This window comes from Saccopteryx leptura, chromosome 4, assembly GCF_036850995.1.
Source record: "Saccopteryx leptura isolate mSacLep1 chromosome 4, mSacLep1_pri_phased_curated, whole genome shotgun sequence".
Lineage (NCBI taxonomy): Eukaryota > Metazoa > Chordata > Mammalia > Chiroptera > Emballonuridae > Saccopteryx > Saccopteryx leptura.
The window spans coordinates 214145229-214173014 of record NC_089506.1 but is presented as its reverse complement, the minus strand read 5'-3'; the positions used below and the strand labels follow the sequence as shown (position 1 = coordinate 214173014).

At 54.2% G+C, this 27786-nt stretch overlaps 2 protein-coding genes across 8 annotated transcripts in view; one reads left to right on the top strand and one right to left on the bottom strand.

The window, feature by feature from the left end:
• Positions 1–27786, bottom strand: part of IFT140 (intraflagellar transport 140) — a 108901-nt gene that overhangs the window by 19872 nt on the left and 61243 nt on the right. The window lies entirely within an intron of this gene.
• TMEM204 (transmembrane protein 204) lies at positions 2041–27405 on the top strand. The gene is made up of 3 exons (XM_066382972.1): positions 2041–4363; positions 10337–10492; positions 26647–27405. The coding sequence occupies exons 1-3, from the start codon at positions 4084–4086 to the stop codon at positions 26889–26891; spliced, it is 681 nt and encodes a 226-aa protein (XP_066239069.1). The 5' UTR covers positions 2041–4083; the 3' UTR covers positions 26892–27405.

Sequence of the window (27786 nt, the reverse complement as noted above, 5' to 3'; positions counted from 1 at the left end):
GGGGAAGAGAGAGACAGAGAGGAAGGAGGGGGAGGGGTGGAGAAGCAGATGGGCACTTCTCCTGTGTGCCCTGGCCAGGAATCGAACCCGGGACTCCTGCACGCCAGGCCGACGATCTATCACTGAGCCAACCGGCCACGGCCAGTAAATAAAGTATTTTAAAAATACTCTCTGCCAAGGGTGTAAGAGACCAGTGTGAGGATGAGGGCTGAGGGTAACCTCTTCTGTCTCCTCTTCCTCTGCCTTATCTTGAAAGCAGATATCTGCATCCAATTAAATTGGAAAGCAACCTAACAGACAAACCTGGGAGCCGTGCATCAGCACTGTCCCCAGTGGGCAGAGCTGGGCTTCACGTCTCCTTATGCGACGGCTGCGTGCTTCACCGGCATCAAGCGCTCTTGGTGGCAGAGGACGGGGGTCAGCTAGAAACCTGACTAGGCTCCGCTCCACTGCGCCTCCTTGTTCGGATGCTGTGTGCACATATGTCCTGGGAATGAAATCTCCGCCAAGTAGGAGCTCAAAAAGCACATGCCAGAAGCACAGCCTTGGCTGTTCCCAGTGGGCCAGTGCTGCCCGAGGGAGCCCCAGTGGGGTAGGCACCCCCCACCCACACAGCTGAACGCAGGACTGCGCAAGAGCGTAGGCCCAAAGCGTTGCCTGTGTCCTTAGCTGGCCTCCAACACGGCATCAGCACCATGTGCAGCTCCTCTCCTTCTCTCCATGGGCAGCGTCAGCTCCAGTGTGCACTTCTGGGGTGTGTGCATCTGATATACATTCCAAGAAGTAAACACCGCCCACTCTCATCCAAGTCTTGAGAATTTCCTGTTGTCCAAGCCAGTCTGTGGACAGCACTCACATCTGCAGTTCATCAACTCGGGGAGGCGCCTAACTTAAGAGGCAGACGGGGCAACTGAGGGGGCCGGCCTTACACCGGCCCAACTTTCCGGAAAGCCTGTCCTCTGAGAGACTGCTAGAACCAGTCCCAGAGGCCCCTTTTCTTTGGCCGGCTCCATGGAGACCCCTAGTCAGAGCCTGGGTGACTCATGCTCTACCAAGCAGCATATATGCCGTTGCCAAATCACCACTGCTTCTCTGCTCTAAGATAAACACTCCTGCTTGTCCGTGTGCAGCAACAGGGGAGGTGCACATAGGCGCTGGAGCCGGACCCAAGGACAAGACCCGAGCCCTGGAACTCTGGAGGAAAGCACGGCCCTCAGAGTGGCTCAGGGAGCCCACGGCCAGGCTGCCATTCCCCTATGGGACCCCACAGTCGCAGGATGGATGAATGGATGTTGGGGGGGTCCACAAGTCCAGCTATCAAGCCTGTTGCTCCCCCTCCCCCGCCACCCCCCAGCTCCCCACTCCACAGTGAGCCAGGACTGGGGAAATGGCTAAAGGTGCGGGTCCAGAGGACCTGACAGAGACCCCTGAAGGCTTCCTGGGGGGCCTGGCCCTTTCCAGGCCCAGCCACAAAAGGAGCTGGGTGGCGCTGGCCCAGAGCCGCTCCTAGGACAAGCAAAATAGGTGCTCGCATATCTGAAACCATATGCTGCTTTTTTTTTTTTGGACAAAAGTTAACCATGTAAAGACTACCTAAGAATAAGTGACTTACATACATAAGGAGGGGAGTTGATTATCTAATGGAGACTGGGAAAACTTTCTTTTTGAGGCCTCCATCTACTGCACTGTGCACTCAAGAACTCGAGAGTGTCTGGACTGCGTGCTCCAGTCCTCCAGGGAAAGGGGGCCACTGCGGTAGGAGGAGGGCGGGCAGAACCCTGGGCTCCCCCGCCTGGACCTCCCCCGCAGCCTCTGTACCGAGAGAACAGACTGCAGGGAGGAGTCTGAGAACAGCCCCTTTTCTCCTGCCACAAGCCATGGAAAGGAGGAAAGTGGGAAAAATCCTAAAATAGGTCAAATTCCTTAGCGAATTAGACTGACGTTCCTCGGGGTTCACAATTCTTTTTTAGAGACGTGGAGGGGAAGCATTGATATGTTGTTCCACTTAGTCCTGCACTCACTGGTCGCTTCCCATATATGGCCTGACTGGGGCTTGAACCTACAACCTTGGTGTTTTGGCGGGACACTGTAAGCAACTGAAGAACTGGCCAGGGCCAGGACCGACATTTCTCAAAAGACCCCTGCTTTTCAGGAACGCAGACTTAGTGGCGTGGGGAGCCTCATCTGGCATGTGGCATGCACAGGCCCCATGCCAACAGGATTGAAGGCACTGTAGGCCAGGGCTTCCGTGGCTGGCCGCGCCGTGGGGCATCCACAGTGGCTGGGAACTCTCCGGAGCTTCCAAAGTGGAGAGGTGAAAGGGGAGGGCTGAAGAGAACAGACCAGATGTGCCCTCGTTGAGGTCTCAGCATCTCTGTGGCCTCCCTGAACCCCAGCGTCCTCTCTTGTGAGAATGCTTGTCTCTGCGCCTGAGGCAGTGTGTGAAGACAGCAAAAAGTCAAGGGCACATGCAGCTGCTACCCGGAGCGCCAGGAGTTTTACGTCTGAGGCAAACAAGTGTGTTCCACGGTACAGATGTGCCTTTCTATTCGTTCACAGCTGATTTTGAGCTGGGTGAACATCCCCATGCCGGGTGTGGGTCCAGGAGGTGGTGGCACGGAACCTCCCCGGTGTGGGTCTGCAGGTTCAGAAGGGTTTGAGCAAAGCAGAGGAAAGGCTGTCCAAGCCCCCAGCAGCTTACTGGTGCTGATCGCAGTATACCAGCTCACCACAGTGACGGGCACAGTCCTTTATAGCTGAGCAGACTGACATTTCCATCTGCAGCAAACGGCCTGGGCCAGAGACCACCTCCACTCCCCCGAGCCTCCGTGCATGCCCTGCGTGGCACGCCCACGAGCTTGCATCTCAAGGACGATGCCTTGGTCTGGCAGCTCTCCCAGTGGGACCCCTGACCTAGGCAGTGAGTGTGTCTGAGCTGGGACATGAAGGCCCGTCTCAGGGGACAACTCCACCATGCCCAGCCCTCCTCCTGTCCGGCAGTTCCCTCTTCCACTGTGTCTCCCTGTGACAAGGGCAGGTCCCGGCACATCGCAGGCTGGCGGCACCTTGTGCAGGGGAAGAACCTGCCTGTCCTGAGCTTCCTGCTGCCGTCCCCAGGCCCAGAACAGGAGACTGCCTGGAGCACTGTGGGCAGCAGCTGCCTCGGGAGCTGCTCCGCGTACCTGAGGGCCAGGCTGGCCACGTCCGAGCAGACAGGTGGGACCGTGGGTCTGTCCTGGGCCAGCATCCCGGCCCTCCCTTTTGGAAAGGAAGATGGGGAGGAGCCAGGGAGGAGGGTCACGGAGCAGGACTTCAGAGGCCCCCCTGCTTTTCCTATCAGGAAACACATCCTGTTAGTGTCTGGCTGCTGGGCCAGCAGCTATTTGTTGCAGTTGGCTACGCCCTCTAGTTCACCAAAAACAGCCTCAAAAACAACCATTTCCTCTCTGCAGAGAGACAGGGGGAAAATGCACGCTCGCGCGCGCACACACACACAGACACACGCGCACAGACTTCCCTGCAGCAGGCGCTCTGCTTTCCAGGACCAGCCGTTTTGTGTTGGAGGCACCAGGCAGGGGCTCACGCAGCACAGAGGCCGCTGAACCCACACTGCTCCCTGCGGCCCTGCTCAGAGCCTGGCTGCCGCACTGGCTGTGCTCTGAGCTGAGCTCTTTCGAAGGAGAGGGGCCCAACTGACCCCACGTTGCTGCCCGCCTCTCCTCTCCAGCTGCTCTCTGTTCTTCCACGTAGGAGAGAAGAGGCTTCCAGCCTCCCTGGGTGTCTGCTTCCCAGGAAGACGGCGCATTCAGGCCTCTGGGGTCTTGCTGGTGCCCAGCTTCCTTCCCAGGATGGGCCACGCAGTCACCTCCAGATCAGGCCTGTCCCTGCTCCAGGTACAGGAAGGAGGGTAAGCAGGACGGTGAGGTGGGCTCACCTGCACCTGCTGCACGGGCCTTCCCAACCTTCCAAGAATGAGCGGTGATGTCCTCTAGCCATCCCTAGCAGCGTCTTGGTTCTCCCTGGCCACAGCAGCTGACCAGGACTGGGACTTTCTCCACAAGTGGTTGGCACCAGCAGTCAGTGATGACTGTCCAGAAACTGGTGGCCACAGCCGTGCTGGTGGCCCTGGTCTCTCTCATCCTCAACAACGCGGCAGCTTTCACCCCCAACTGGGTGTATCAGACGCTGGAGGATGGGCGCAAGCGAAGCGTGGGGCTGTGGAGGTCCTGCTGGCTAGCGGACAGGGCCCGAGGAGGGTCAAGCCCCGGGACCAGACCTGGGCAGGCCGACACAAGGGACTGCGAGGCCCTGGGCTGGGGCTCTGAGGCAGCTGGCTTCCAGGAGTCCAGAGGCACTGTCAAACGTAAGTCTGCTCACTATTCTGTCTCCTTTCGAGCGGGCGGGGCCCGCAAGCCCTGCGCAGCGTGCAGAGGACGCGGGTTGTGTGTGTGCGGACAGGTGAGGGGTGCCCTGCTTGGAGGGGAGCCTGGGCAGGCCCCAAGCCCCACCCCCATCCTTCCCGGGGAGCCTCAGGCACATCAGTCCCGCTCAGCTCAGCCTGCCTCTGCTCCTCCATGACAGCTCGTCTCATGCAGCTGTGGGCTTTTCTCGGCCATTATGCAGCTAAAGAACAGATGCATAAGCCAAAATTAAGACTGTTAATGACAAAAATAAAAAAGAAGCTCAAGAACACACGGCTGAGTTCTGACTTCATTCCACAGTCATCAGGGTGGTTAAGGCGGTTTGAGGCTCAGGAGGACTGTCTGGAGGTGGGACCGCTGACTGGCTGCAGGGGCTGGCTCAAATGGGCAGAGCCTTCACCCCTTGGACCTGCTGCCTTGGGCTGGGCCCTGGTCGGTCACGCTGAGCACTGGGTCAGTCACTGCTCTGGATGCTAGGGACTTGACTTTGAAAGTAGGGTCAGGTTTGCATATACCAGAGGTAAGGTTTCTAAGTATAAAGACGCTTGTCATCTAAACAGTCCTGGTGGCTGACGAGCAAAGGTTTCCCCATAACAGACACTTTAAACTGCAAACTTGCAGGTGGGCGTCATCCATCATGAAGACAAAGCGTGTCTCTGAGGAAACGTGATACCTGAGGCTGTACGCAGCTGGGCCTTTGCCAGATGCTGTCGGAGGGTATCCCCAAAGTACTCAAGCAATACAAACATGTGATGTGCTCCGTGTGTGCCTGTCCCCAACTGCCATGGGCTAGAAGCTTTTACCTGTGAGGGAATCTGGGGGGTGGGGATGTCATCCTATTTCACAGGCACACAAATGGAGCCTGCAGGTGTCACGTGGCTCAGCTGAAGTCTCTGGGGGCATGCAGCCCACTCTGTCCACTCAGAGTCCCTCACCAGAGTCCGAGGGGGTCTTCTGTTACAGGGTGGCTACCTGCCCCTCCCTCCTCATTTGGAAGCAGGGAGCAAAACCACTCTTTACAACAAAGTACATTGGTGATTTCAGAGTTTTCTATGAGCTCTCTGAACTCTGGGCCTACGGGAAGCTGGACTGATGCAGATAAACCTGGGTTTCTGTGTGACTTGCTGGTTGAGAACGATCCTAGTAGTTTAGGGATTGTCCTGAGGAGCAATGCGAGCCAGCAGCCCTGCAGCGGCTCCTGTGTGAGCTCCGCAAAGGCCACACCTGTCCCCTCCCTCAGCCTAGAAGGGGGAGGTCCAGGGCCTCAAGGACTCCTGTCGCAGCCCCCAACGCTGCCCAGGTGTCTTCCCTGTGCGTCCATCCCTCCGTCCCCATGCCTTAGGCCAGGAGGACACAGAGGGACCCCCACAGAGCCGTCCCTTGCCTCCTTCCCGCCCTGCCGCATGTTCTGAGCAGCCTCACTCGACTGCCCTTGTTGGCTGTCCCTCCCTCACTACCTGATAAGCTCCCTGACCAACTTGAAATATCCTCTTGCCACGAGTATAGCGTATGTGGCAGCTACCCTTAATGGATTTCTGAGCATCAAATATTTGTCCAGAACAAGGGAAATGTCTTGAGTGAACTGAGGAAAGTGAGCCAAGTTCACACCAGGTCCATGTGACATGAAGACAGAGCAGGAAGTCGCCATCCTGGCCCTGGTGGTCCGGAGCTGGGGCTTCCTGCCACTACCTTAAATCACACCAGTACCCAGTCTTGTTAACTGTCATAAAAACCACCAGCCATGCTTGGCCCATGAACTAGCTAGGCACAGAGAGTGGGAGGAAGGAGCAGGGAGTCCTGTACACACCCTTTGCCTCTGTGTACACACCCGCCACCCTACCACACTACCCAACTGTCAGATTGTCTCATCTGAGATGGGGCAGTGGGGTCTGGGTTGCAGGCTGACAGCCTGGGGCAACAAGGGGGTACGGCATGCCCCTCATCACACAGTACTGGTCCTGTTTTCCTGAGAAAGCCAGGCTGTTCCAGACACTGCTACAGGCAGCCAGGGCAGCAGCTTAGGGACAGCAGACAGACTCCTGACGGCTCTGGGCCAGAGGTCCTGGCAACGCCCTGTGGCAAACATCGTGAGGAGCCATACTTAACTTTGGTCAGGGTCCTCTGTGCTGCTGGGTGTCCTGCGCTTTCAGGGTCAGGGGCACAGGGGTCCGTCCAGGTCCTCCAGCTGTTCCCATGTCACACTGGGTCCTGTCCTTGAGGATGCTCGCTGGGCAGGGTGCAGCAATCCTGACTTCTATTACTGATCAGGTGGCTCTTTTCTTCCTGTGAGGTTTGGAGGGGGTCTTGGGGGACTTGAGGTCCCCCCTTTGGCTCCCAAAGAGACCTCACAGCCTAACTCCAGGGTTGGTCTTACTCTGGTCCTTATTTTCGATGTCACTGTTCATCTCCATTTTTCACACTTTTGTCAGGCACCTAATGTTCTTTTTCTGAAGCGAGATGCATCATGAATAAACATAATTCAATGTTGGGTAGATGGCTTGGAGCCCAACACTTGCCCCACCCACAGGCGACTCAATGCTCTCTAGCCCTCAGTGGGGGGCTGGATCGCACCAGAAAGGCAGGTGGACAAGCCGTGTGCCACGTGCTGCCAGGTCCAATGAGATCTGTGCCACGTTCTCACTGGGCTCCTTAACGTCCAGGCACTGCTGCCCAGGCTATGCACACAGGTAGTGTTAGAACCTGTAAAATGCCCAGGCATGGTGGATGCCAGCCAGAACAGGCCCCCTTCTGAGTGGCCGGCGAAGACAGTGTGGCTCAGAGAGGAGTCTTCTTCTCAGGCAGAGTGGCGAGTCTGAGCAGTCACCGTCTCATCCTTTACACCCTCTAGACATCTTCACCACCGCGGGCCCGTGGGGACTGGGGGAGGGGCCCGTGTGGTGGCTTGCGGGTGCCACATGGAGCTATCGCCGGGGTATAACACAGGACTGTGTCCTCAGAGCTGCCAGGAAGGATGGAGCTGGGCCAAGAAAGATGACCAGGTGGGCAGGGCAGCAGGCCCCACATGGGAAGGGACCGGCCAGGGTCCCCGGTGCTCCGCTCCTGGCTCTCGGGAGCTTCAATCATGTGACCTGACTGGGCCGACATGTGCTCCCTGCAGCTGTCCTCCGGTGCCCGTGCCCACTGTAGGCCACGCCCCTCCTCAGCCAGCGTTTCATTCAAGTCTTCCCTCGCCTGTAAGGCTGAGCTTGGGAAACCGGACGGCCTTCTCTGGGCCTGGCTGTTAACCTCCGTCATGTTCAACACCCTTGTCTCTGAGGTCACTTCCACCTCCTAAATTCTATCGTCTTTTAGAGAAGCAGAACCTCTGCACAGTCAGATAAATGGTAAAAGTAATTGCAAAGAAAATCAAGTGTAAAGAAGAAAGGAGGGGCAGTGTGAGCAGCAGCCTCCCCGGGACGTCAGCTGGTTTTCCTGAGCCAAGTGGGCAGGAACTGCTGGGCGCACACCATCCTGACAGGAGGCCACCCAGCCACCGGCTGCACCTCCAGGTGTCCCATGAACGCTGCCCGGGCAGTCAGGAAGGTTCCAGCAGATTGGCCTAAACCCTTGCTTAGCTCAAGCTGATGGCCTCAGCCTTCGGGTAAGCGAGGAAATCACAGACCCAGCGGGCGCTGCTGTCCTCCTCTGGGCCGCCGGCACCTGCTCCTTCCTCCCCGGCACTCTGGACCCACTGCCGCGCCAGGCCCTGCCCTGCCTGCCCCTCTGGGGCTCCCCAACTTTGCCCAGTGCCTGCCTCCTGCCTCCTGGCGCTGTAAAGGGTCCAAGAGGAGTGCCAGGGTTGGTGGTGATGGCGGTTGTTTCTGTAGTTACTCTGAAGACTACAGATTGTGAGGTCAATTGTGGGGAGGTACAGCCCACCTGGTAAGGGAGCCATGCCTTTGAGAAAAGCCAGGGCGAGAGCAGAACCCATAGCACTCAGCTTGGTCTACACCAGGGGTCGGGAACCTATGGCTCGTGAGCCAGATGCGGCTCTTTTGATGGCTGCATCTGGCTCGAAGACAAATCTAATAAAAAGAATAATAATGTTAAAAATATAAAACATTCTCATGTATTACAATCCATTCATTTCCTACCACTCTTGTTCATGGTTGCGGATGGCTGGAGCCAATCACAGCTGTCCTCCAGACAGCACCAAATTTTTATTGGATAATGCCTAACGTACACGGGTCGTTGTATGGCTCTCACGGAATTACATTTTAAAATGTGTGGTGTTCATGGCTCTCTCAGCCAAAAAGGTTCCCGATCCCTGGTCTACACAGTCAAGCTCGACTCAGGAAAGTGAGCGTGTTCGACTGGTGGTGACTGCTGTGCAGCTAGTGGCACGTGCCCTCTCTCTCTCGCTCATTGCTGGCCCTGGGTGCTGGGCTCTCCTAGAAGCTGCTCTAACCTCCCAGTAGCCAGGGCCTCTGCTCATGTCCCACCGTATCCACACTGGCCTCCGAGCCAGTGGTGCCGCCTGCCCCGGCCGGAGCAGGCCCCGGGAGGAGGCCTGGGGTTAGGGAAAGGCAAGATCCTTCAGGCTCTGAATGACAGATAGCTGGCAAGAAGGAAGCAGTTGAGACACAATGGGCAGGAGGAGCGTGCCCTCTGCGGCGGGAAGTGGCACAACACCTCCATTTGACTCAGGTTCCACAGCATTAAATATGAACGTTCCAGGCTTAGAGAGTGAATCCCAGACGCACTGCAGCCCGGCGCTGGGTAGGACGGGGCCCAGAGTGACCCCAGACAGCACTGCAGCCCGGCACTGGGTGGGACGGGGCCCAGAGTGACCACAGATAGCACTGCAGCCCGGCACTGGGTGGGATGGGGCCCAGAGAGTGACCGCAGACAGCACGGAAGCCCGGCGCTGGGTGGGACGGGGCCCAGAGTGACCCCAGACAGCACTGCAGCCCAGAGATGGGTGGGACGGGGCCCAGAGTGACCACAGACAGCACTGCAGCCCGGCGCTGGGTGGGACGGGGCCCAGAGTGACCACAGACAGCACTGCAGCCCGGTGCTGGGTGGGACGGGGCCCAGAGTGACCACAGACAGCACTGCAGCCTGGCGCTGGGTGGGACGGGGCCCAGAGTGACCACAGACAGCACTGCAGCCCGGCGCTGGGTGGGACGGGGCCCAGAGAGTGACCACAGACAGCACTGCAGCCTGGTGCTGGGTGGGACGGGGCCCAGAGTGACCACAGGCAGCACTGCAGCCCGGTGCTGGGTTAGGACGGGGCCCAGAGTGACCACAGACAGCACTGCAGCCCGGCGCTGGGTGGGACGGGGCCCAGAGTGACCACAGACAGCACTGCAGCCCGGCGCTGGGTGGGACGGGGCCCAGAGTGACCACAGACAGCACTGCAGCCCGGAGATGGGTGGGACGGGGCCCAGAGTGACCACAGACAGCACTGCAGCCCGGCGCTGGGTGGGACGGGGCCCAGAGTGACCACAGACAGCACTGCAGCCCGGCGCTGGGTGGGACGGGGCCCAGAGTGACCACAGGCAGCACTGCAGCCCGGCGCTGGGTGGGACGGGGCCCAGAGTGACCACAGACAGCACTGCAGCCCGGCGCTGGGTGGGATGGGGCCCAGGAGGCTCAGTCCTCACTTGGCTCTGTGGCAAGCCACTTTAATATTAGTCTAGAAGGGCCACAGGGAAAGGACCTGCTGTTCCTGCCCTTGCCTTTATAGTCGACCACAGTGTTGCCGTCTTCCCTCTGCCCTGTGGATATGTCCCCTACGCCCCACTCCTGGACCAGGTGAAAGGACCAGGGAGACGGGGCAGAGCACATAGAACTGGGGTTAGGGCAAATCACTGAGAGTGTCAGCACAAATAGAGGGGTGATCCCCAGGAAGAGAGAAATAGCCCCACACCTGCGCTAACCACCTGCCTTCCTTCTCTCTCGGCCCCTTGCAGTGCAATTTGACATGATGCGTGCCTGCAACCTGGTTGCCACGGTGGCCCTCGCTGCAGGCCAGCTCACTTTCATCCTTGGGTTGACGGGCCTGCCCCTGATGTCACCTGATTCCCAGTGCTGGGAGGAGGCCATGGCCGCTGCGTTCCAGCTGGCGAGTAAGTACCCAGGCCCCAGAGGGGCAAAGAGAGCGGCAGCGCCCTCAGCTTCTGCTGGGGCTGGAAGGCCCACTGTGGTCCTCTCGTGTCACAGTGACCCTGGGTCACCTCCCTGCCCCCGCTACCATGGGCAGAATAACAGAAACTTGCACGGCGGTGGGGAGTGCCAAGGACTCGAGCACCAATGGCTTTGTATCTCTGAGGCTGTGGCCCCCTCCCTTTTCCATTGTGAGACAAGCTGCTGGCACAGGGGTGACAAGCTCCATCTTCCAAAGCCTTCGGCATCTGGTATTTTCTCTGTCCCCCTGCAGCCCGTGTGACGGGGGGCCAGGATCCACACCGTCCCGAGAGGGCAGAGCGGCCCAGAGCAGGGGTGAAGCAGCCTGCCTGGGCAGAGGGGCACGGGCCACTGAACCAGTGCCTGGCGCGGTGGGGCAGCCGTCAGGGATGAGCCACCAGGCCTCTGGGGGTAACTGGAGGGTGAGACGGGGCTGGGCATGCGCACACCTTGTAGTCCTGAAAGGGCGAGAGGCTGCTATCATGGTAAATGACGAGTGGGACTGCTCAGGGAGGCTCCATGGTGGCCAGGGAGGCACCGTGGGGGCTGCTCCGCCGGGTTCCCTGGGTCTCTGCTCCTTTTGCCGGCTCAGGGTTAACAATCGTGAAAACCTGGGTTAGTTCAGGTTTTCCACTATCTGCTGGGGAAGAGTCGGTCCCATGGGGACCGAGTGTAATGAAGTGGCCAGGGTATGGGGGCACTAGTAGCTGACGTGTTCTGTGGAGAATGGCAGCATGTCCCAGGGTTAAAGGTACGGTTCCATCAAACCCACTAGAAGAAACAGCAGGAAGTCTGAAGTGAATCATTCCAGGAATAATGGATCCCAGTCCTTATCTTTCTGGAGAAGTAATTTCCAGAACGAGGCTGACAGACTGGCAGGTGTTGCGCGTTGGAAAGTGCCTGGGTGGGACTCAAGAAGGCCCTCTTGTGCCCGGTGAATGGGAGGAGGTGTGGTAGTGGGCCGGTCACTTCCCCATGGCCTGGGCCAGACGCAGCAGGGGTAACTGAGGGCCGACCAGAGCGGAGCGCAGGGTTTGCTGTGAAGGGGACAGGTTGCATCGTGGCTCCGTCACTTATTATTCATGTGACCCAATTCATATCTCAGTTTACCCAACTGTAAAGCACGGGTGAAGGCTGCCCCCCACTGGACTGATTCTGAGAACTAACGAGGCAGGCGGGATGGGGTCTCTAACGCTTCCGCCTCCACGCCTCCTCCATGACTGGGTAAAAACCCAAGTGAATCAGGAAAAGTACCCATTTGCCCTTTGCTAACCTTAGAACCATTAAAAAGAACTGGTTTCTTCGCCTCAGTGAGCCAACCTGTCTGCATCATGTGGGGTTATCTGAAATTCCATCCCTTCAAGAAGGAAATGGAAGATTTCAAAATGTGATTGGAAAAGCTAGATTAAAAACAGATATTTTAGTTGCATTAAGGAAATGAAAGTAACATTTCCTGATCTGAAAATAACTCCTAGCAGGATGATCAAATTAGTCATTACATTTCTTAAGAAATTCCTTTGAAACACTTAGTTAGAATTATTAGGAGAAATATGGTGGGTTTGGTGTGAAACTGACATCTTATTTCCTGCAAACTCTTATTTTAGAACAAGATAGTGTTGTTTACAATAACATTTAAAAAATACTCAAAAGGGCGGTAAGCCCCATTAAAGAAAGTCAAGCTGTCTCGCAGCCACTCTGGCAGGAGGTGGGCGGCTACAGGACATTTGGGGGCTGGTCCTGGCAAGGGGGGTGCAGGGCGTACTGTGCCCGTCTCCTGAGTAGTTCCAGGCCAGCACAACCTCTGGAAAGGCTGGACCAGGCTTTATTGAAAAAAACAGACAGGCAGAGGCTGATGGAAAAAGCCAGAAGCACCGAGGGGCAGCCACAGCCCTCCGGCTGGTTCCTCTCGCCTTCACAGGTCGCCTCTCCCCTTGGTGGCTGATCATTACTCCCAACAGGTCTGTTTTGCCCAAAAAGGAAATGCATTTGGCCCTGTTTAGACTTGTTTCATTGACAAACAGTACAGAACGCAGCTATGTGCCTTTCTTCTATCATGCTGCTAATTTTAGAGTTCGGTTTTTTCCTGTGCTCCGGTCTGTTTTAAACAGTGCAGGAGAGACTGAAGGGCGCCAGGATATCCTGTCCCAGGAGGGGGAAATGCCTGCTAGTACCTGTTACGCAAGCCAACCTTGAGTCCCTCAAGCCTGGGCCGGAGGGTGGGCAGGGGGAGAGAAGGAGGAAAGGAAAGGCATGTGGTGTTGGCCGGGGCTGGGGAGAGCTGGAGCCGGCAGGGCCAGTGGCCTGCTGACGGGAGGGCGCCCTGGCACGGCGGCATCTGCTCACTTGCCCATTCATTCCTCAGCCATTTCTGGCACAATCCACACGTACACGAGGCCTGGCCCAGGTCTGGAGAAGGACAGTCTGTGCTCCTCAGAGCTGTGGCTCCAAAGGGCCCTGTCACCATGACATCGGGGCACCCTAGGAAGCGGCCATTTTCAGAGGTCAAAGACTTGTGAAACATCGACCATCTCACCTGGTTTGCTCTATTGTGATCAGGCCGCTATATGCAAGTTCCCGATTTGCAGAATTTTTCAAGTGGAATTTTAATTTACCTTAAAGGTAAATTAAAGCTGAACACACTTGGAAAACCCTGCATTTTCCCTGTGGTGAAAGCACTCTGCCAGCTTAAGACTCAGGCCTGAGGCGCCCCAATTCATCTGTGCGCTGCGGGGTATGTGACAGGCCCTTGGCAGGCAGGTGGTCCGCAGCAGCTGATGAGATGGGGGCGGTCACCACAGAGTGGCTCTGCACTGTCCCCTTGGCCACTGTATCCCCCCCCCCATTGGTTATTTCTATTGTGACTGGTACACAGCAGACACCAGCCATTAGGCTTTCCTCTCTTTTTCCTCCTCTGAGGCCTCTTAAGGCCTTTCACTTGACCTGTCGGGAGCCCAGTGCCAGAGTGCTCAGGCCTGTCTGGAGGGCTCAGAGCAGCCAGGCCACAGCCACATGCCCCTTAGGATATGACGCGGAAGAAGTTCAAGGAGGGTCTGTAATGACAACTTTCTGTATGGGGGCTGCTGGCACCCCAGCCCTGGAGGCAGCAGCGACAGTGCCTGGGCCTCGCCTCGCATAAACATTCCCTCCCCATGGCCTCACACGCTCACGAGCTTCGATCTGCTTCCCTCCACAGACCTTTGCTTTATCCTCGCCTCTCCTGCCTCCTCCTCCTCTGTTACTGCATGCCTGCTCCCACTGATGTGCGCAGAAAGGCGCAGTCAAGGCAGGGAAAGTAGTGCCGAATGGGTGGGTGGGGGTTGATGGAGGTCAGAGGACGCCACCTATGAAAGGCGAAAGGTCTTTCCCAGCCTCTGGTAACTGCAGGTGCCAAGGACTCGTGGCAGACACCTGGAGCAGGGGAGAAAGCCAGGTGCACTTTGCAGGCAGTGCAGCTTGGTGGGCACCTCAGGTTTCCTGAGAGCAGCTGAGCCTTCCCACGGGTGTCTGGGTGGAGCAGGCCCTGGAGCAGGCTGCCGGCTCTGGGTAAGCCCCTTCATCCCTGTGCTCTCTGGACAGCAGGAAAAGATACCGCGGCCTGCAGGTGCCCTCCGGCTCACTGCTACCATCATCCTGACTTCCCTAGTCCTGCTGGGCAACACCACACTGAAGTGTTCACTGGTCCAGACATAACGTCCGTGCTCCTTCTCAGGACTTGGGGCTCCCCGAGCTCACTGTGACTGCCAGAGCCCCGCCAGGTGCTCCTCTGGCTCATTCCATGGGCAGCTATCCTGGGCAGAATGCTGGGGGGGGGGGGCTCTAAAATTTCCTAAGTGTGACCTTCCCGCAGCCTGCCAGGTGCTCCCAGAGGCCCCTGGGCCCTCACTGTTGGCCATGCAGGACTGACTATGACATGTGGTCCAAGGCTGACATATTTAGGTGGGATGGATGATCTAGCTCTGTACTTAAGTCTTTGAAGGGAAACTCCTTGGCCATCACTAAGCCTCTGGGCAGTGCACTACCTGTTGGAGTCCAGCCTGAGAGCCCTATGGCCGCACATGTTCAATCAGGCCAGCGACACAGCTGGTGTCCCTCATGGCTCACTGTCCCCTCTTAGTGCCTGCTGGTGCCCTCCCTGGGGCTGACGACCTATGCACCCCCACTACTGAAGCCATGGGCTTACAGGCCCTCCCCCTCATCTTGGGAGCCAATGTCTCACCTGAAAACAGGATGGGGTCATGTGATGGGGGACCTGAGACCACGCTTCTCATCTGCTCCCTCCCCTACGCCTTCCTCTCTTGGCCACACTGATCGTTAAGGTCTGTATATATGCCACCTCCAATCCTTTTTGGAAAATGCTGGTATAGAAGTAAAAAGATTCCCTAGCACTGCAACAAGGGCCCTAGAAATGGTGTCCCAGGCGACACCCATGACCCAGGGACATTATGATAAAAAAACACAGTCCCCTTCACAATGTCCCAATGTGGGGCTTTTAGCCCAGGTGGTCTGCCTCCCTCTGAACAGAGGCTACAGGTCTGCTGGCTGCATACCTATCACAGTGAGTTACTCCTGAAGCATGTGGTTCTCGCTCTCAGGCATCCCTGGATTTCTTGTTCTAATATTTGTTATTTGTCCTAGTTTATGATTTATCAACTCTCATCATAAGTAACGCTCACTCTCCATCTCTGCAGAAGTCTTAGTCTAGCCTCCTCGTCAATAATGTGGGTGGCCCCGGACTCCAAGTTTTCCTCAAAGTACAATAGCCACAATGAAATGGGGCAGTTAAAGTATAAATGTACAACCATTTTTGCAGAAGTTGGCTATTCTATGTTTCATTTTGAACGGCCTTCATAACTTGGGCTCTCCCTGGAACATTCTCCCACAATTCCTCAGCTGCTTTATGGAGCTGCCCAGGGGCCGGGTCCTCCTGCTTTTCTTCCAAAGAAGGGAACCTGCACTTGTCTGTCTCTAGCCACTTGTACCTAATTCCCAAAGCCTGGCACTTCAGAGAGCCCAGGGCCACCTGCAAACTGCGTTCTTCCCTGCACGCAGGCTCGGAAGCTGATGGTCACCAGGAGCACGTGACCGCCTCTGGCACCGGCTCTGGGGTGCCCTCCCTCTCTCGCCTCTCCAGCTCACGCACCATGACTAAGGGGGAGCTGACTGTGGAACCTGGTCACAAGTCGCTTTACAGCCTCATGTGGCTTCACGTCTGCTGGCTTCCATTTTCCATTTCTGGAAATCGTTAGAGTTTTTCTTATGATGGCAAAACGTACAGAAGCACAAAGGGCACCTACTCCCTGCCGGAGAATCCCGATTTTATCAGTCCTCAAAGAGCAGTTTTGACATCTCAGGAGCTGGTGGATTCTGCTGTTTTCTTCGACTCACGGACCTTCTCCTAGGACTATTCAGGTTTTTGTTTTTTTCCAGTAAACCGGTACATTGCGTTGTCTGGGTAATTTTCTTTTCCGACATTCCAGGCCTCAGCAACATCCCAACCACCCTCTCACTTCTTCCTTCTCCATTTTCTCCGTGGAGTGCTGGTGCGTCAGGCCACACTTTGGAGTGCTGGCTCCCACGGAGTATGTGATCATATCCATCATACCACCTTTAGCCTTTTCTTTTTCCAGAATCCCTCTCTCTGGGAGAAACACTGGATCACCATTGTTTTTCTGCTCGCACTGTTCGAGGATCCCAAACACAGCTGTGCCTTGAGCGGACCCATTAGTTTGCTCCGTAAATACTCTCTCTAGAAGCTGTCCCACTGGCTCTAAGTCGCCAGTGCCTGCTCTGCCAGTTCGGCTGCTGCGCACGCTGAGGCAGGTGTGCTGTGTGAAGAGCCCGGGGCCGGCCTCACGGTTTCCACTTATGCCACCTGCGTGTGCTGACAGTCATTCGAAAGGAAGGCCCCATGACAGACACTGACACCCTAGGAAGCAGGCAGGAAGGAAGGGAAAGGAAAGGGCGCTGTGCAGGCTGCGCTGTGAATCACACTGCCCACTGGGAGGCCGGCTTACAGGAAGGGGCTGCTGGCTTTGGAAACATAAATTCATGAGGATGGAACCACCTCCATGTGCAGAATGTGACGTGTTTGCTAAAATTCTCCGCTTAGATTTGTTTCTGGACAAACATTAACGTCACTGAAATATCTTGGGAGAAAAGTCTTCCAGGGACAACTCTGAGGAGGGAGGGGTCCCCCCATCAGGCTGGGACAGAATTGGAAAATCTGAGGCTGAGGCTAGTGTAGCCCCATACCTAGCTCAACACCACTCCTGTCCCCTCAGCCAGAGAATGCTATGAAAGTAAGAGGCTAGTTTGATTTCAGAAGAATGTCTGCCCACGGTGGTGAACGACCAGTGTTAGGGCCGAGGCTAGAGGCGCACAGTGAGGCAGTGGGCCCGCATGGCCCCTGCCTTCCCATGTCTTTGTGGCTCCTTACTGCTGACACGTGGTACCCATAAAAGATCCCACGCTTCCTGTGTCTGTTCAGTGTCTACAGCCCCTGCTGGCCAGGGCAGGGCTGGACGATTATCAACCACTGGAGCCGGCAGACGCTCTCTAACAGCCGTGCCTGGACAAGGCAGAGGGCAAGTGTCCCTGCACCAGCCCTGCCACGACAGCCACCCTGTGGCCCAGGCTCTCCCCAGCACAGTGCCTGTGCCCACTGCTTCAGGTGGTTCTCTGCATCTTCCTTGGGCAGGAGACGGTTTTGCTAACTGTATTTTTTTAATGTTAGGGAAGGAAAACTCGTCTCGGCCTATATCTTGAACTAAAAGCGAAAGCCAACACTGATCTTTACACAGAATAAGTCACGTAAATGCAAATTTTGTTAACCTTTTCCCACACGAGGGTATGGAACCAGACTTTTCCTTTTTACTTCTCCTCGCATGGGGGGTGGGGTGGGGTGGGGTGGATTAAGGTGCAGCCTCTGAATTGCGCCGGCTACCAAGTGAGCCCTCGCACCTGTGCGGAAACACCCTAGGGCTGCTCCCTGTTGGATTTTCAACAGTTTGCAAGACAAATGAAACAGGACGGCGCATGCTCCTTCATTTTCACTCTGTAAAAGCCTCTGTCAGGCTCTGTGGTGGTCCTGACCCACCCTCTTTATCGCTTCCCTGCTTGTGTTTTGGGGATGAGGTAGCTATGCCTAGGGTGTCTATGTATATGTGAATTCATACTTCTTGATTCAATTATCCACCCCCTAAATGTTCTTTCATCTTGTAATGGAAAAAACAGACACTCTGAAACCTAGTTTGTGTACCTTGTAGGCTAAACATAGGGAGGAAGTAATAAACAGATTCCAGTAGTTATAAAATCATAGGCGGTTACTCTATTTTCAAAAACCTACGACAGTGCTCTTAAGAAGTGACTACAGTTGAGTGGCCCTAAGATACTGGAACATATGAATGTGGACACAAGACAGCGTCCCGGTCTTGCCACTCAGCCCAGGGAGAGTGCCTGGCACTGCCCAGGGATTGGAGCCAGTGGATGCTCTACCCACACAGTCCGTAGAATGTTCCATGACATAGTATTTTCACTGCTTGGCGTTCCAAGAGCTCTCCCCCCACGCTGGTCTCCTGGTGTCACAGGCCTAGCCTAACGCTGCTCTCTGGGAGGGCTTGCCCAGCTGCCATCCTTCTCTCTGGCAGAGAGCGCCATCTCCTCACTCCCATACCATGTGTCCTAAATGCTTCTCTTATGTGGCAGACCACACTGTAGTGATTAATTTTATCTTTATGCCCTGAAGAAAAATGCCAGTTCCCCAAAGACAAATAAATCGAGCCTTAGCAACCCCTGCCCCCACCCCGAGCATGCTTGAGTGGAATCTCATTGGTTTGCTGAATATACTGCATGTTTTTGTTTTGCTTTTTGTGTGACAGGGACAGAGAGAGACAGAGAAAGAGAGACTGATAGGACAGACAGACAGGAAGGGAGAGAGATGAGAAGCATCAATTCTTTTTTTTAATTTATTTTTTATTATTTTTAAAATTATTATTATTATTTATTATTTTTTTTACAGAGACAGAGAGTGTGTCAGAGAGAGGGATAGACAGGGACAGACAGACAGGAACGGAGAGATGAGAAGCATCAATCATTAGTTTTTCATTGCACGTTGCAACACCGTAGTTGTTCATTGATTGCTTTCTCATATGTGCCTTGACGGCGGGCCTTCAGCAGACCGAGTAACCCCTTGCTGGAGCCAGCGACCTTGGGCTCAAGCTGGTGGAATTTTGCTCAAACCAGACGAGCCCGCGCTCAAGCTGGCGGCCTCGGGATCTCGAACCTGGGTCCTCTGCATCCTAGTCCGACGCTCTATCCACTGTGCCACCGCCTGGTCAGGCAGCATCAATTCTTTGTTGCGGCCACTTAGTTGTTCATTGATTGCTTCCTCATATATGCCTTGATGGGGGGGGGGGGGGCTACAGCAGACAGGGTAACCTCTTGCTCAAGCCAGCGACCTTGGGCTTAAGCTGGTGAGCTTTTGCTCAAGCCAGATGAGCCCGCACTCAAGCTGGCGACCTCGGGGTTTTAAACCTGGGTCCTCCGCATCCCAGTCCGAGGCTCCATCCACTGTGCCACCACCTGGTCAGGCTGAACATACTGCATGTTAACTAATACAAGGTGCCAGATGAGCAGCCCTAGCTCCATGCTGAGTGACATCTACTCAGTCATGGCTAATGGAGTCCTGTCCCTCTTAGAAGAGCTTCTGGCCAAGATGGCAAAGTAGGTTACAATTTTAATTATTTCCTTATGGTAATATAGTATAAAAACTAAAAAAGGGCCCTGGCCGGTTGGCTCAGCGGTAGAGCGTCGGCCTGGCGTGCGGGGGACCCGGGTTCGATTCCCGGCCAGGGCACACAGGAGAAGCGCCCATTTGCTTCTCCACCCCCACCCCCTCCTTCCTCTCTGTCTCTCTCTTCCCCTCCCGCAGCAGAGGCTCCATTGGAGCAAGGGTGGCCTGGGCGCTGGGGATGGCTCCTTGGCCTCTGCCCCAGGCGCTAGAGTGGCTCTGGTCACGGCAGAGCGACACCCCGGAGGGGCAGAGCATCGCCCCCTGGTGGGCAGAGCGTCGCCCTTGGTGGGCGTGCCGGGTGGATCCCGGTCGGGCGCATGCGGGAGTCTGTCTGACTGTCTCTCCCTGTTTCCAGCTTCAGAAAAAAAAAAAATACAAAAAAAAAAAAAAACTAAAAAAGAAGCTCAGAGGACCTGTGTAGGCTGTTATTCATCACGTCTCCTTTCCTAGTGGTCACACCAGTCTACTCTGCATTCCTGGATCTCTTTTGATTTGTCTCAAACTGGGCGACTCTCTGAGAAGCCAAGGTCAATGGTTGGGCCACACGCCAGCTGCAGGGGTGACAGCTGGAGAGTGCTGGGGGGTCACGGTCGGGAGGACTGAAAGCAGCCCTCCTCCTCAGAGCTGACGGAGCACAGGGACAGCAGCACCAGGCGAGTCCTGGAGAGGGCGGAACTTGGCATCTCAGAGGCACAGAGAGGCCCAAGTGACAGAGACAGGGAAGCCATGAGAGGGAGAGGAGCTCGGAGGCAGGCGGAGCCAGGCTGAGGTGCGTCCTAGGGCAACAAACGCCCCAGGGCATGTTGTGTGTGAGGGGCACGGGGCACATGATGTGTGTCTTACACAGCTGGCGGTGCAGCATGTCAGACGCATGAATATCCGCTACAGCCCTGGTCAGCTAGGTCGGTTGGTTACAGCGTTGTCCCAAAGTGCAGAGGTTGCTGGTTCGATCCCAGGTCAGGGCACACAGAGGAACAGATCGATGTTCCTGTTTCTCCCTCCCTTCCACTGTCACTTAAATGAATAAATAAAAAATTTTAAAAATCCGTGGCCCTGGAAGGTTGGTTCAGTGGTAGAGCATCGGCCCAGCATGCAGATGTCCCAGGTTTCGATTGCTGGTCAGGGCACACAGAAGTAACCATCTGCTTCTCCACCCCTCCCCCTCCCCTTCTCTCTCTCTTCCCTTCTGATTGGTTTGAGTGCACTGGCCCTGAGTGCTGAAGATGGCTCCATGGAGCCTCTGTGTCAGGCAGTGAAAATAGCTCGGTTGCATGCAAGCGTGGCCCCTGATGGTGGCTGCTGGGTGGATCCCCATCAGGGTGCATGCAGGAGTCTGTCTCCCCTATCTATCTTAGAAAAGAAGAAAAAAAAATCCACTACAAAACTGACTGGCAGAGCCATGAAAAGATGAAAAGTAGAGGCCGATGGCCAGTGTCATGACAGATTTCAGGAGGTGCTTGCTAATTGAAGAATCTAAAATTAGTTGCAGTTCTAAAATATTCTAAATATTTTACATTTTGTGAAATATGTATGCAAAGGACTCAACAAAACATGTGTGTCATGCTGAAGTCATGAGGTGACTGAGAAGCCCCGGGGTGCCCTTCCTGTTGTGCCCTCTCTTCCCCTGGAGGTAACCACTGTCCTATACTTGTGTGTTGGCCACTCCCTGATTTTTATACTTTTATTCCCTCTCCAAGTTTTCCTAAAAAGCAGCCTGACAGCTGAGCCTGTGTGAACCACACACAGAGGAACACATGTGACAGAGCTACGCCCTGTGACTCCCTCTTGGGCACCACTGTTCCTGCGGCTCACCCTGGCACCTGCCGCTTGACTGCTGCTGGCTGCCCACAGAACACCGTCTCCTGTGGACACGCGTTTCAGACACTGCTGACTGGGGGCCTGGTCATATTTCCTGTGAGCAGGCGTTTCGCTCAGGTGTAACCCTGGGAGTGGGATCGTGGAGCCTAGAGCAACCCTGTGCTGTCCTGAGCTCCTCCTCAGTGAGGGAGGGTCCACTCTGCCTCAAGCCTGTGCCAACACTTGCTGTTTCCTCTCTTTCTAATTCTGCCAGTCTGGTGAGTGGGTGCATTTTAGTCCTTTCCTTTTTAGGGTTACTTCTTTCAATCTAGTTCTCATGATTCACAAGTTTCTCTTGCTACAAAATTCAAGGTCCTCTGTATTTATTTAATTAATTTTGAAGATTTTATTTTTTGGCCCTGGCCCTGGCCAGTTGGTTCAGTGGTAGAGCGTTGGCCTGGGGTGTGAACGTCCCAGGTTCGATTACTGGTCGAGGCACATAGAAGTGACCACCTGCTTCCCCACACCACCTCCTTCCCTTTCTCTTTCTCTCTCCCTTCCCCTCCCACAGCCACAGCTCAATTGATTAGACTGCATCAGCCCCAGGCACTGAGGATAGCTCTGTGGAGCCTCTGCCTCAGGTGCTAAAAATAGCTTGGTTGCAAGCATGGTCCCAGATGGGCATAGCATTAGCCCCAAACAGGGGTCACCAGGTGGACCCAGTTGGGGAGTATTTATTTGGGAATCTCTCTATCTCCCTTCTCACTTGGAAAAAGAAGAAAAATAAAGATTCTATTTACTGATTTTACAGAGAGGAGCAGGGGATGGAGTGAGAAGTATCAACACACAGTTGCTTCACTTTAGTTGCTCACTGATTGGTTTTCATATGTGCCTGGAACAGGCAAACCTGGGGATTTGAACCGGAGACCTCAGCATTCCAGGTCGATGCTTTACCCACTGCGCCCCTACAGTCCAGGCAGTCCTCTGTCTTTCAGTGCTATAAGCCAACCTCAAGGCAGAAAACTGAGCTGTGGAAGGGGTTGCCCTGGAGGCCACAGGGAGGACCAGTTCTTTCACACTGTTCTATTTTGGTGAATGATGCTGTAGAATTGGAGCTGAAGCCACATAATAGATTTTAGTTTTTGTTTTTTTTTTCTCTGAAGCGAGAAACGGGGAGAGACAGTCAGACAGACTCCCGCATGCGCCCGACGGGGATCCACCTGGCACGCCCACCAGGGGGCGACGCTCTGCCCACCAGGGGGCGATGCTCTGCCCCTCCAGGGCGTCGCTCTGTTGCGACCAGAGCCACTCCAGCGCCTGGGGCAGAGGCCAAGGAGCCATCCCCAGCGCCCGGGCCATCTTTGCTCCAATGGAGCCTCGGCTGCGGGAGGGGAAGAGAGAGACAGAGAGGAAGGAGAGGGAGAGGGGTGGAGAAGCAGATGGGCGCTTCTCCTGTGTGCCCTGGCCAGGAATTGAACCCGGGACTTCTGCACGCCAGGCCGACGCTTTACCACTGAGCCAACCGGCCAGGGCCCACATAATAGATTTTAAAATATTCTTATAACACACACAAAAGGAAACTTAGTTTAAAAAGGGAGAAAAGCCTGATCAGTGGTGGCACAGTGGATAGGGTATCAGCCTGGGATGCTGAAGTCCTAGGTCGAAACCCTGAGATCATTGGCTTGAGCACAGGCTCATTCCGCTTGAGCGTAGGCTTACCAGTTTGCGTGTGGGGCCACCAGCTTGAGCAAGGGGCCGCCAGCTTGAGTGTGGGGCCGCCAGCTTGAGTGTGGGATCATCGACATGACCCCATGGTCACTTGCTTGAGCCCAAAGGTTGCTGGTTTGAACAAGGGGTCACTGGCTCAGCTTGAGACCCACCCCCCAGTCACGGCATGTACATATAAGAAACAATAAATAAACTAAAGTGCTGCAGCTATGAGCTAATGCTTCTCATCTCTCTCTCCCTTCCTGTCTCTCTCTCAAAAAAGAAAAAAAGGAGCGTTGTCCCGGAGTGCAGGGGTTGCTGGTTTGATTCCCCAGACAGGACACATACAGGAGTAGCTCCATGCTCCTGTCTATCTCTCCTTGCCTCTCTCAAAAAAATAAAAATAAATGAAGGGAGAAAACAGGTTTCAACCATAGCAGAAGGTAAGTGTCTGTGTCCTGCCTCAGGGTGGGTGACTAATGCAAACCAGCTTCTGCTCTTGGCTAAACTCCTCCTGACCGAGTTAGTCTTGATCCTGCCCACCCTGGGGACTCCCGCCAGCCTTGCTGTACGCCCCTTCAGCCAGGCCCTGGCTCCTCTCACCTCTGACATAAGCTGGCATCTTAACTTTCTCTTCTGAAGTTCCTATCCTGCCCCATCCTTCTGAGTCTTGTTGAAACCAGGCATAACAAACTCCCTTGGGTGACAAAAAAAAAGCCCAAAGAAATAGTAAAAATGAGGACACATGAAGTATTTACAGTCTCATTACACACAAAACAGGCTACAGTCCCTTTCCCCATCAATGCAGAACTTGGTGCCATAAAATCGTGAGCAGAGGATGTACCTTTCCCTGGGAGAGAAATGATAGAAGTTTCTTTTTGTCATTGTGTATGACAGACAGAACTCGTCATTTTTAACAGAAAGGAAGTATCCAAAAGCTTTTCATGTATAAAAAGCTCCACAAAGTATGTTGAGAATCAAAATAGAGATTAGTCACTGTTACGATTGTTTAGATAGGACATGACCGAGGTGTATGAATGTTTCATTCATACTTTGTAGAAGGTACAGTGATGATGTGACCACGATGCCTGTGTTTTTAGAAAACTCAAGCCTGTCCCACACCCCACCCCAGCACTGACTCGGAACATAGCTAGCAGGAACGGCAGCTGGCGTCGCTGCTGCCCTCTGCTCTGGGGCCACACCGGCCACACACGATGTGGTCTGCTGAGGAAAGTGGAGGAAGCGTGGGGAGTGGAGGGACCAGCGCAAACAGATGTGTGGCTATCCCAGTGCGGGGCAGGCGGGCAGGTCGCAGCAGCAGCAGCAGATTGGCCAGAATGTAGGGCAGGGAACGTACACAAGTCTAAGAGGGACCACAGAGTCCCATCTGGATCTTTCTGGGTTACAGAGAGCCTACATCTTCATCAGGCACTTCTGTTTCTAAGAAATAGACCCCCTCAGGTCAGCACACCAGAGGCTGCGGTGCCGGTGGAGAAGGTGGGGCTCCCCGGGCCGCCCAGGCTCTGCTTCTGCCTGCTTTCCTCTCTCCCCAGCTGGCAATGGCTCTGCGCAGCCCCCTAGCCTCCCTCCAGTTTCCTCCGCCTCAGCCAGCCCCTCCCAGCTGAGCAGTGTGACAATCTTAGGGGACAAGGACGGGCAGGGCCACGAGGACCAGCCTCTTCCAGTGCAGAAGAGTGCTGGCCTCTCCTCCCTCCCTGACCTCTCTTACACATCAGTGCCCTGCTATCCTAGGCACCGGATCCTGGGTGCTAAGCCTGGCCTTCTTATTGTAAAAACGAAGAAAGTCAAGTCTTTGGAGCTCCTTAAGGATAAAACCATTGCAGTAATGATGTGTGCTATTAGCTATGAACTAATGTGAACAAGCCTGGAGGAGCGCCATCCGCGGAGGACTGGCCACAGTCCTGGCATGGCCCCTCTCCTCCTCCGCTGTCAGAGTTTGGAGAGAGGAAGGTACAGCGGGAAAATAAGCAGGGGGAAGGGGGGCATGGGGCAAGAGGGTGATTCTAGAACTGGAAGCATTCATTTAGAAGTGAGAGGAGCCTGGCCTGTGGTGGCACAGCGGATAAAGCATTGACCTGGAGTGCTGACGTTGTCGGTTCGAAACCCTGGGCTTGCCTGGTCAAGGCACATATGCGAGTTGATGCTTCCTGCTCCTCCCCCTTCTCTCTCTCTCTCTCTCCTCTCTAAAATTAATAATAATAATAATAATTATAATAATGTAGAAGTGAAAGGAGAAACCAAAATGTGCCGGCCGTCCCGGACACATCTCCAGTCCTGGTTTCTGCCCCCCTCACTAAGTGTGCAGGCTCTGGCCCAACTTGCGTTTTGAAAGAAAATCTCTATTTCCTTTAGAAGCAATGCTAAGAATAAGAAAACCCTTAAAAACAGGAATTTGGAATAAGTTAACATCAGTCTGGGTTGTTTCTAAACCAGACTTAGAAAATTCCTATGATTGCTTTCACTTTGATCAAATTAAGTATTAATAAAAGTCAGAAAGGACAGCATACAAAGTTCCTCTGGGTTTGTCTGGGGTGAGGGAAGGCCATGTCAGTGTCACCCTCATGGGGCGTCCACCAAGGATGCAGCCTGACACCTCGAGGATCCCAGGAAGAGCACATGGGATCAGACTGCTTTAAAAAAAAATTTTTTTTTAAATTTATTGCTTTTAGAGAGGGAGGAAGGGGAAAGAGAGAAAGACATCGATTGTTCTTCCATTTACTTATGCATTCATTGGTTGATTCTTGTGTGGGCGCTGACTGGGAATTAAACCCACAACCTTGGCATATCAGGATGACACTCTAAACCAACTGAACTACCTGGCCAGGGCCTGGACCAGACTGCTTTCTTCTAAGCCCCTAGAAATTACCCGGTGTCAGGATTTAGTGGACACACACGGCACCCTCTCACCCCTCAGCTCCCAGGCTCAAAGGCCACATAAACCCACAGGGGCCTAACCCAGAGCAGCTTAGCACCGAAATGCAGGCTCTGAATCAGGCTCATCACCAACCCAGGGGCACGGAAGGGCGGGGAAGAAGCAAAGCTGTTGTTCTGTTTTGGCTCCAGGCTGGGGGTCTGCAGGCCTTTTCCTGGCCCTGAGTATGGCTTTCTCAATACAGGGGTCTGTGGGTTATGACAGTCTTGACATAGGACATTTTGAGTTTATGACACTTGTTCCCATAAACACTTTAAAAAATTGAGATGTGTTTCGACTTACGCCATTAACGTAATTCTTTTTACACTCTTTTTTTTCTGTTACTACAATACAGTGTACAGTACAGCAGTGGTCCCCAATCCCTGGGCCACGGACTGGTACCACCGTGGGCCATTTGGTACTGGTCCACAGAGAAAGGATAAATAACTTACATTATTTCCATTTTATTTATATTTAAGTCTGAACGATGTTTTATTTTTAAAAAATGACCAGATTCCCTCTGTTACATCTGTCTAAGACTCACTCTTGACACTTGTCTCGGTCACGTGATACATTTATCCGTCCCACCCTAAAGGCTGGTCCGTGAAAATATTTTCTGACATTAAACCGGTCCATGGCCCAAAAAAGGTTGGGGACCACTGCAGTACAGTATATTTATGTCCTTTTCCTTTTTCTGTGGCTTAGTTGTGTTTTTATGTTTTAGATTATAATTTTACAACTGTGTTAGGACAGTTAAGTGACGTAGGTTAGGGTATATTTCGACTTACACCAAAATTCAGGTACACACTGTTGTAGGAACGGAACTGTGTTGTAACCCGAGGACCCCTGTACTTGTTTTTCATTTACAGGTTTTGTCCTGGTCATTGGGCTGGTGACGTTCTACAGAATCGGCCCCTACACCAGTCTGTCCTGGTCTTGCTACCTAAACATTGGCGCCTGCCTCCTGGCCACCCTGGCAGCTGCCATGCTCATCTGGAACATTCTTCACAGGAGAGAGGACTGCATGGCGCCCCGAGTGATCGTCATCAGTCGCTCCCTGACTGCTCGGTTTCGACGTGGGCTAGACAATGACTATGTGGAGTCACCATGCTGAGGGTTGCCAGGACGGGGCCCTGCTTGGAACTTGATCCACGGTCACGGGACAGTTCAGAAACCAAAGGACTGCCTGCGTGGAGGTGGTCGATTCGTATGGTTTCTTATATATGCATATGTACGATACACAGGTATGTTTACTATGTTTATATAAATATATTATATGACTATATATCATCTGTGCAAGCCTCCTGACACACTCACAACCTGGCTTCACACTCACACGTCGCAAGGAGGAGACCAGCACCTGAGATGCGCCTGAGGAGGGGCAGCTGCCTTGCTCAGCACCCTGGTCTGGGGTTAATTTATTCTGTGTCTGCTGAGAGGGGCACCAGAGGCCACCTTCTCTTTGGTAAAGCAGAACATCCGGGAGGTTTTCTGGAAATGGCTGTGATCTTCCTCGAGTGGCTCAGAATTTATAATTAGATGGTTACAGCTTTAGGACAGGATGGAGTTAGTAATGTCTGTTTGTGCCTGATTATTTTTCTAAGTTAAAATAAAATGCAAACCTCTTACCACTGTCTAAAATGTGTGTTGCATCTACCGACACTGCCATGTGGTATAAAGTATTTGGTCTATTTTTTGTGATTTTTGGGGCTAGCAGTAACAGAAGGGTTGAGACATTTTTAAGGATCTGGTGGGAGTGTAACTTTGGGGTACTCCTGCCCTTATTCATGTTTCTAGTCAGCTGAGCCTCAGAAGCACATGTTCCCAGACTCTGCACACTGTGGCCACAGTGGCAGGCCCACAATTAGCAGAGTAAGAGGGGAAGAGTCTATTTGTTTGAAGAAATTCAGAGATAGCGTCACTTTTTTCCCTATAAAATATTTAGCCTATCTTTAGCCAAATGCTCAGTGGGCTATGCCTTCACAATGCTACACGGATTCCAAACCACC

Bases quoted from the DNA above. Each gene is read 5' to 3' on its own strand.
- TMEM204 (XM_066382972.1), top strand. From the start codon at position 4,084: ATGACTGTCCAGAAACTGGTGGCCACAGCCGTGCTGGTGGCCCTGGTC. The intron at 4,364-10,336 runs GTAAGTCTGCTC...GGCCCCTTGCAG, and splicing joins GTCCAGAGGCACTGTCAAAC to TGCAATTTGACATGATGCGT. The intron at 10,493-26,646 runs GTAAGTACCCAG...TTTCATTTACAG, and splicing joins CGCTGCGTTCCAGCTGGCGA to GTTTTGTCCTGGTCATTGGG.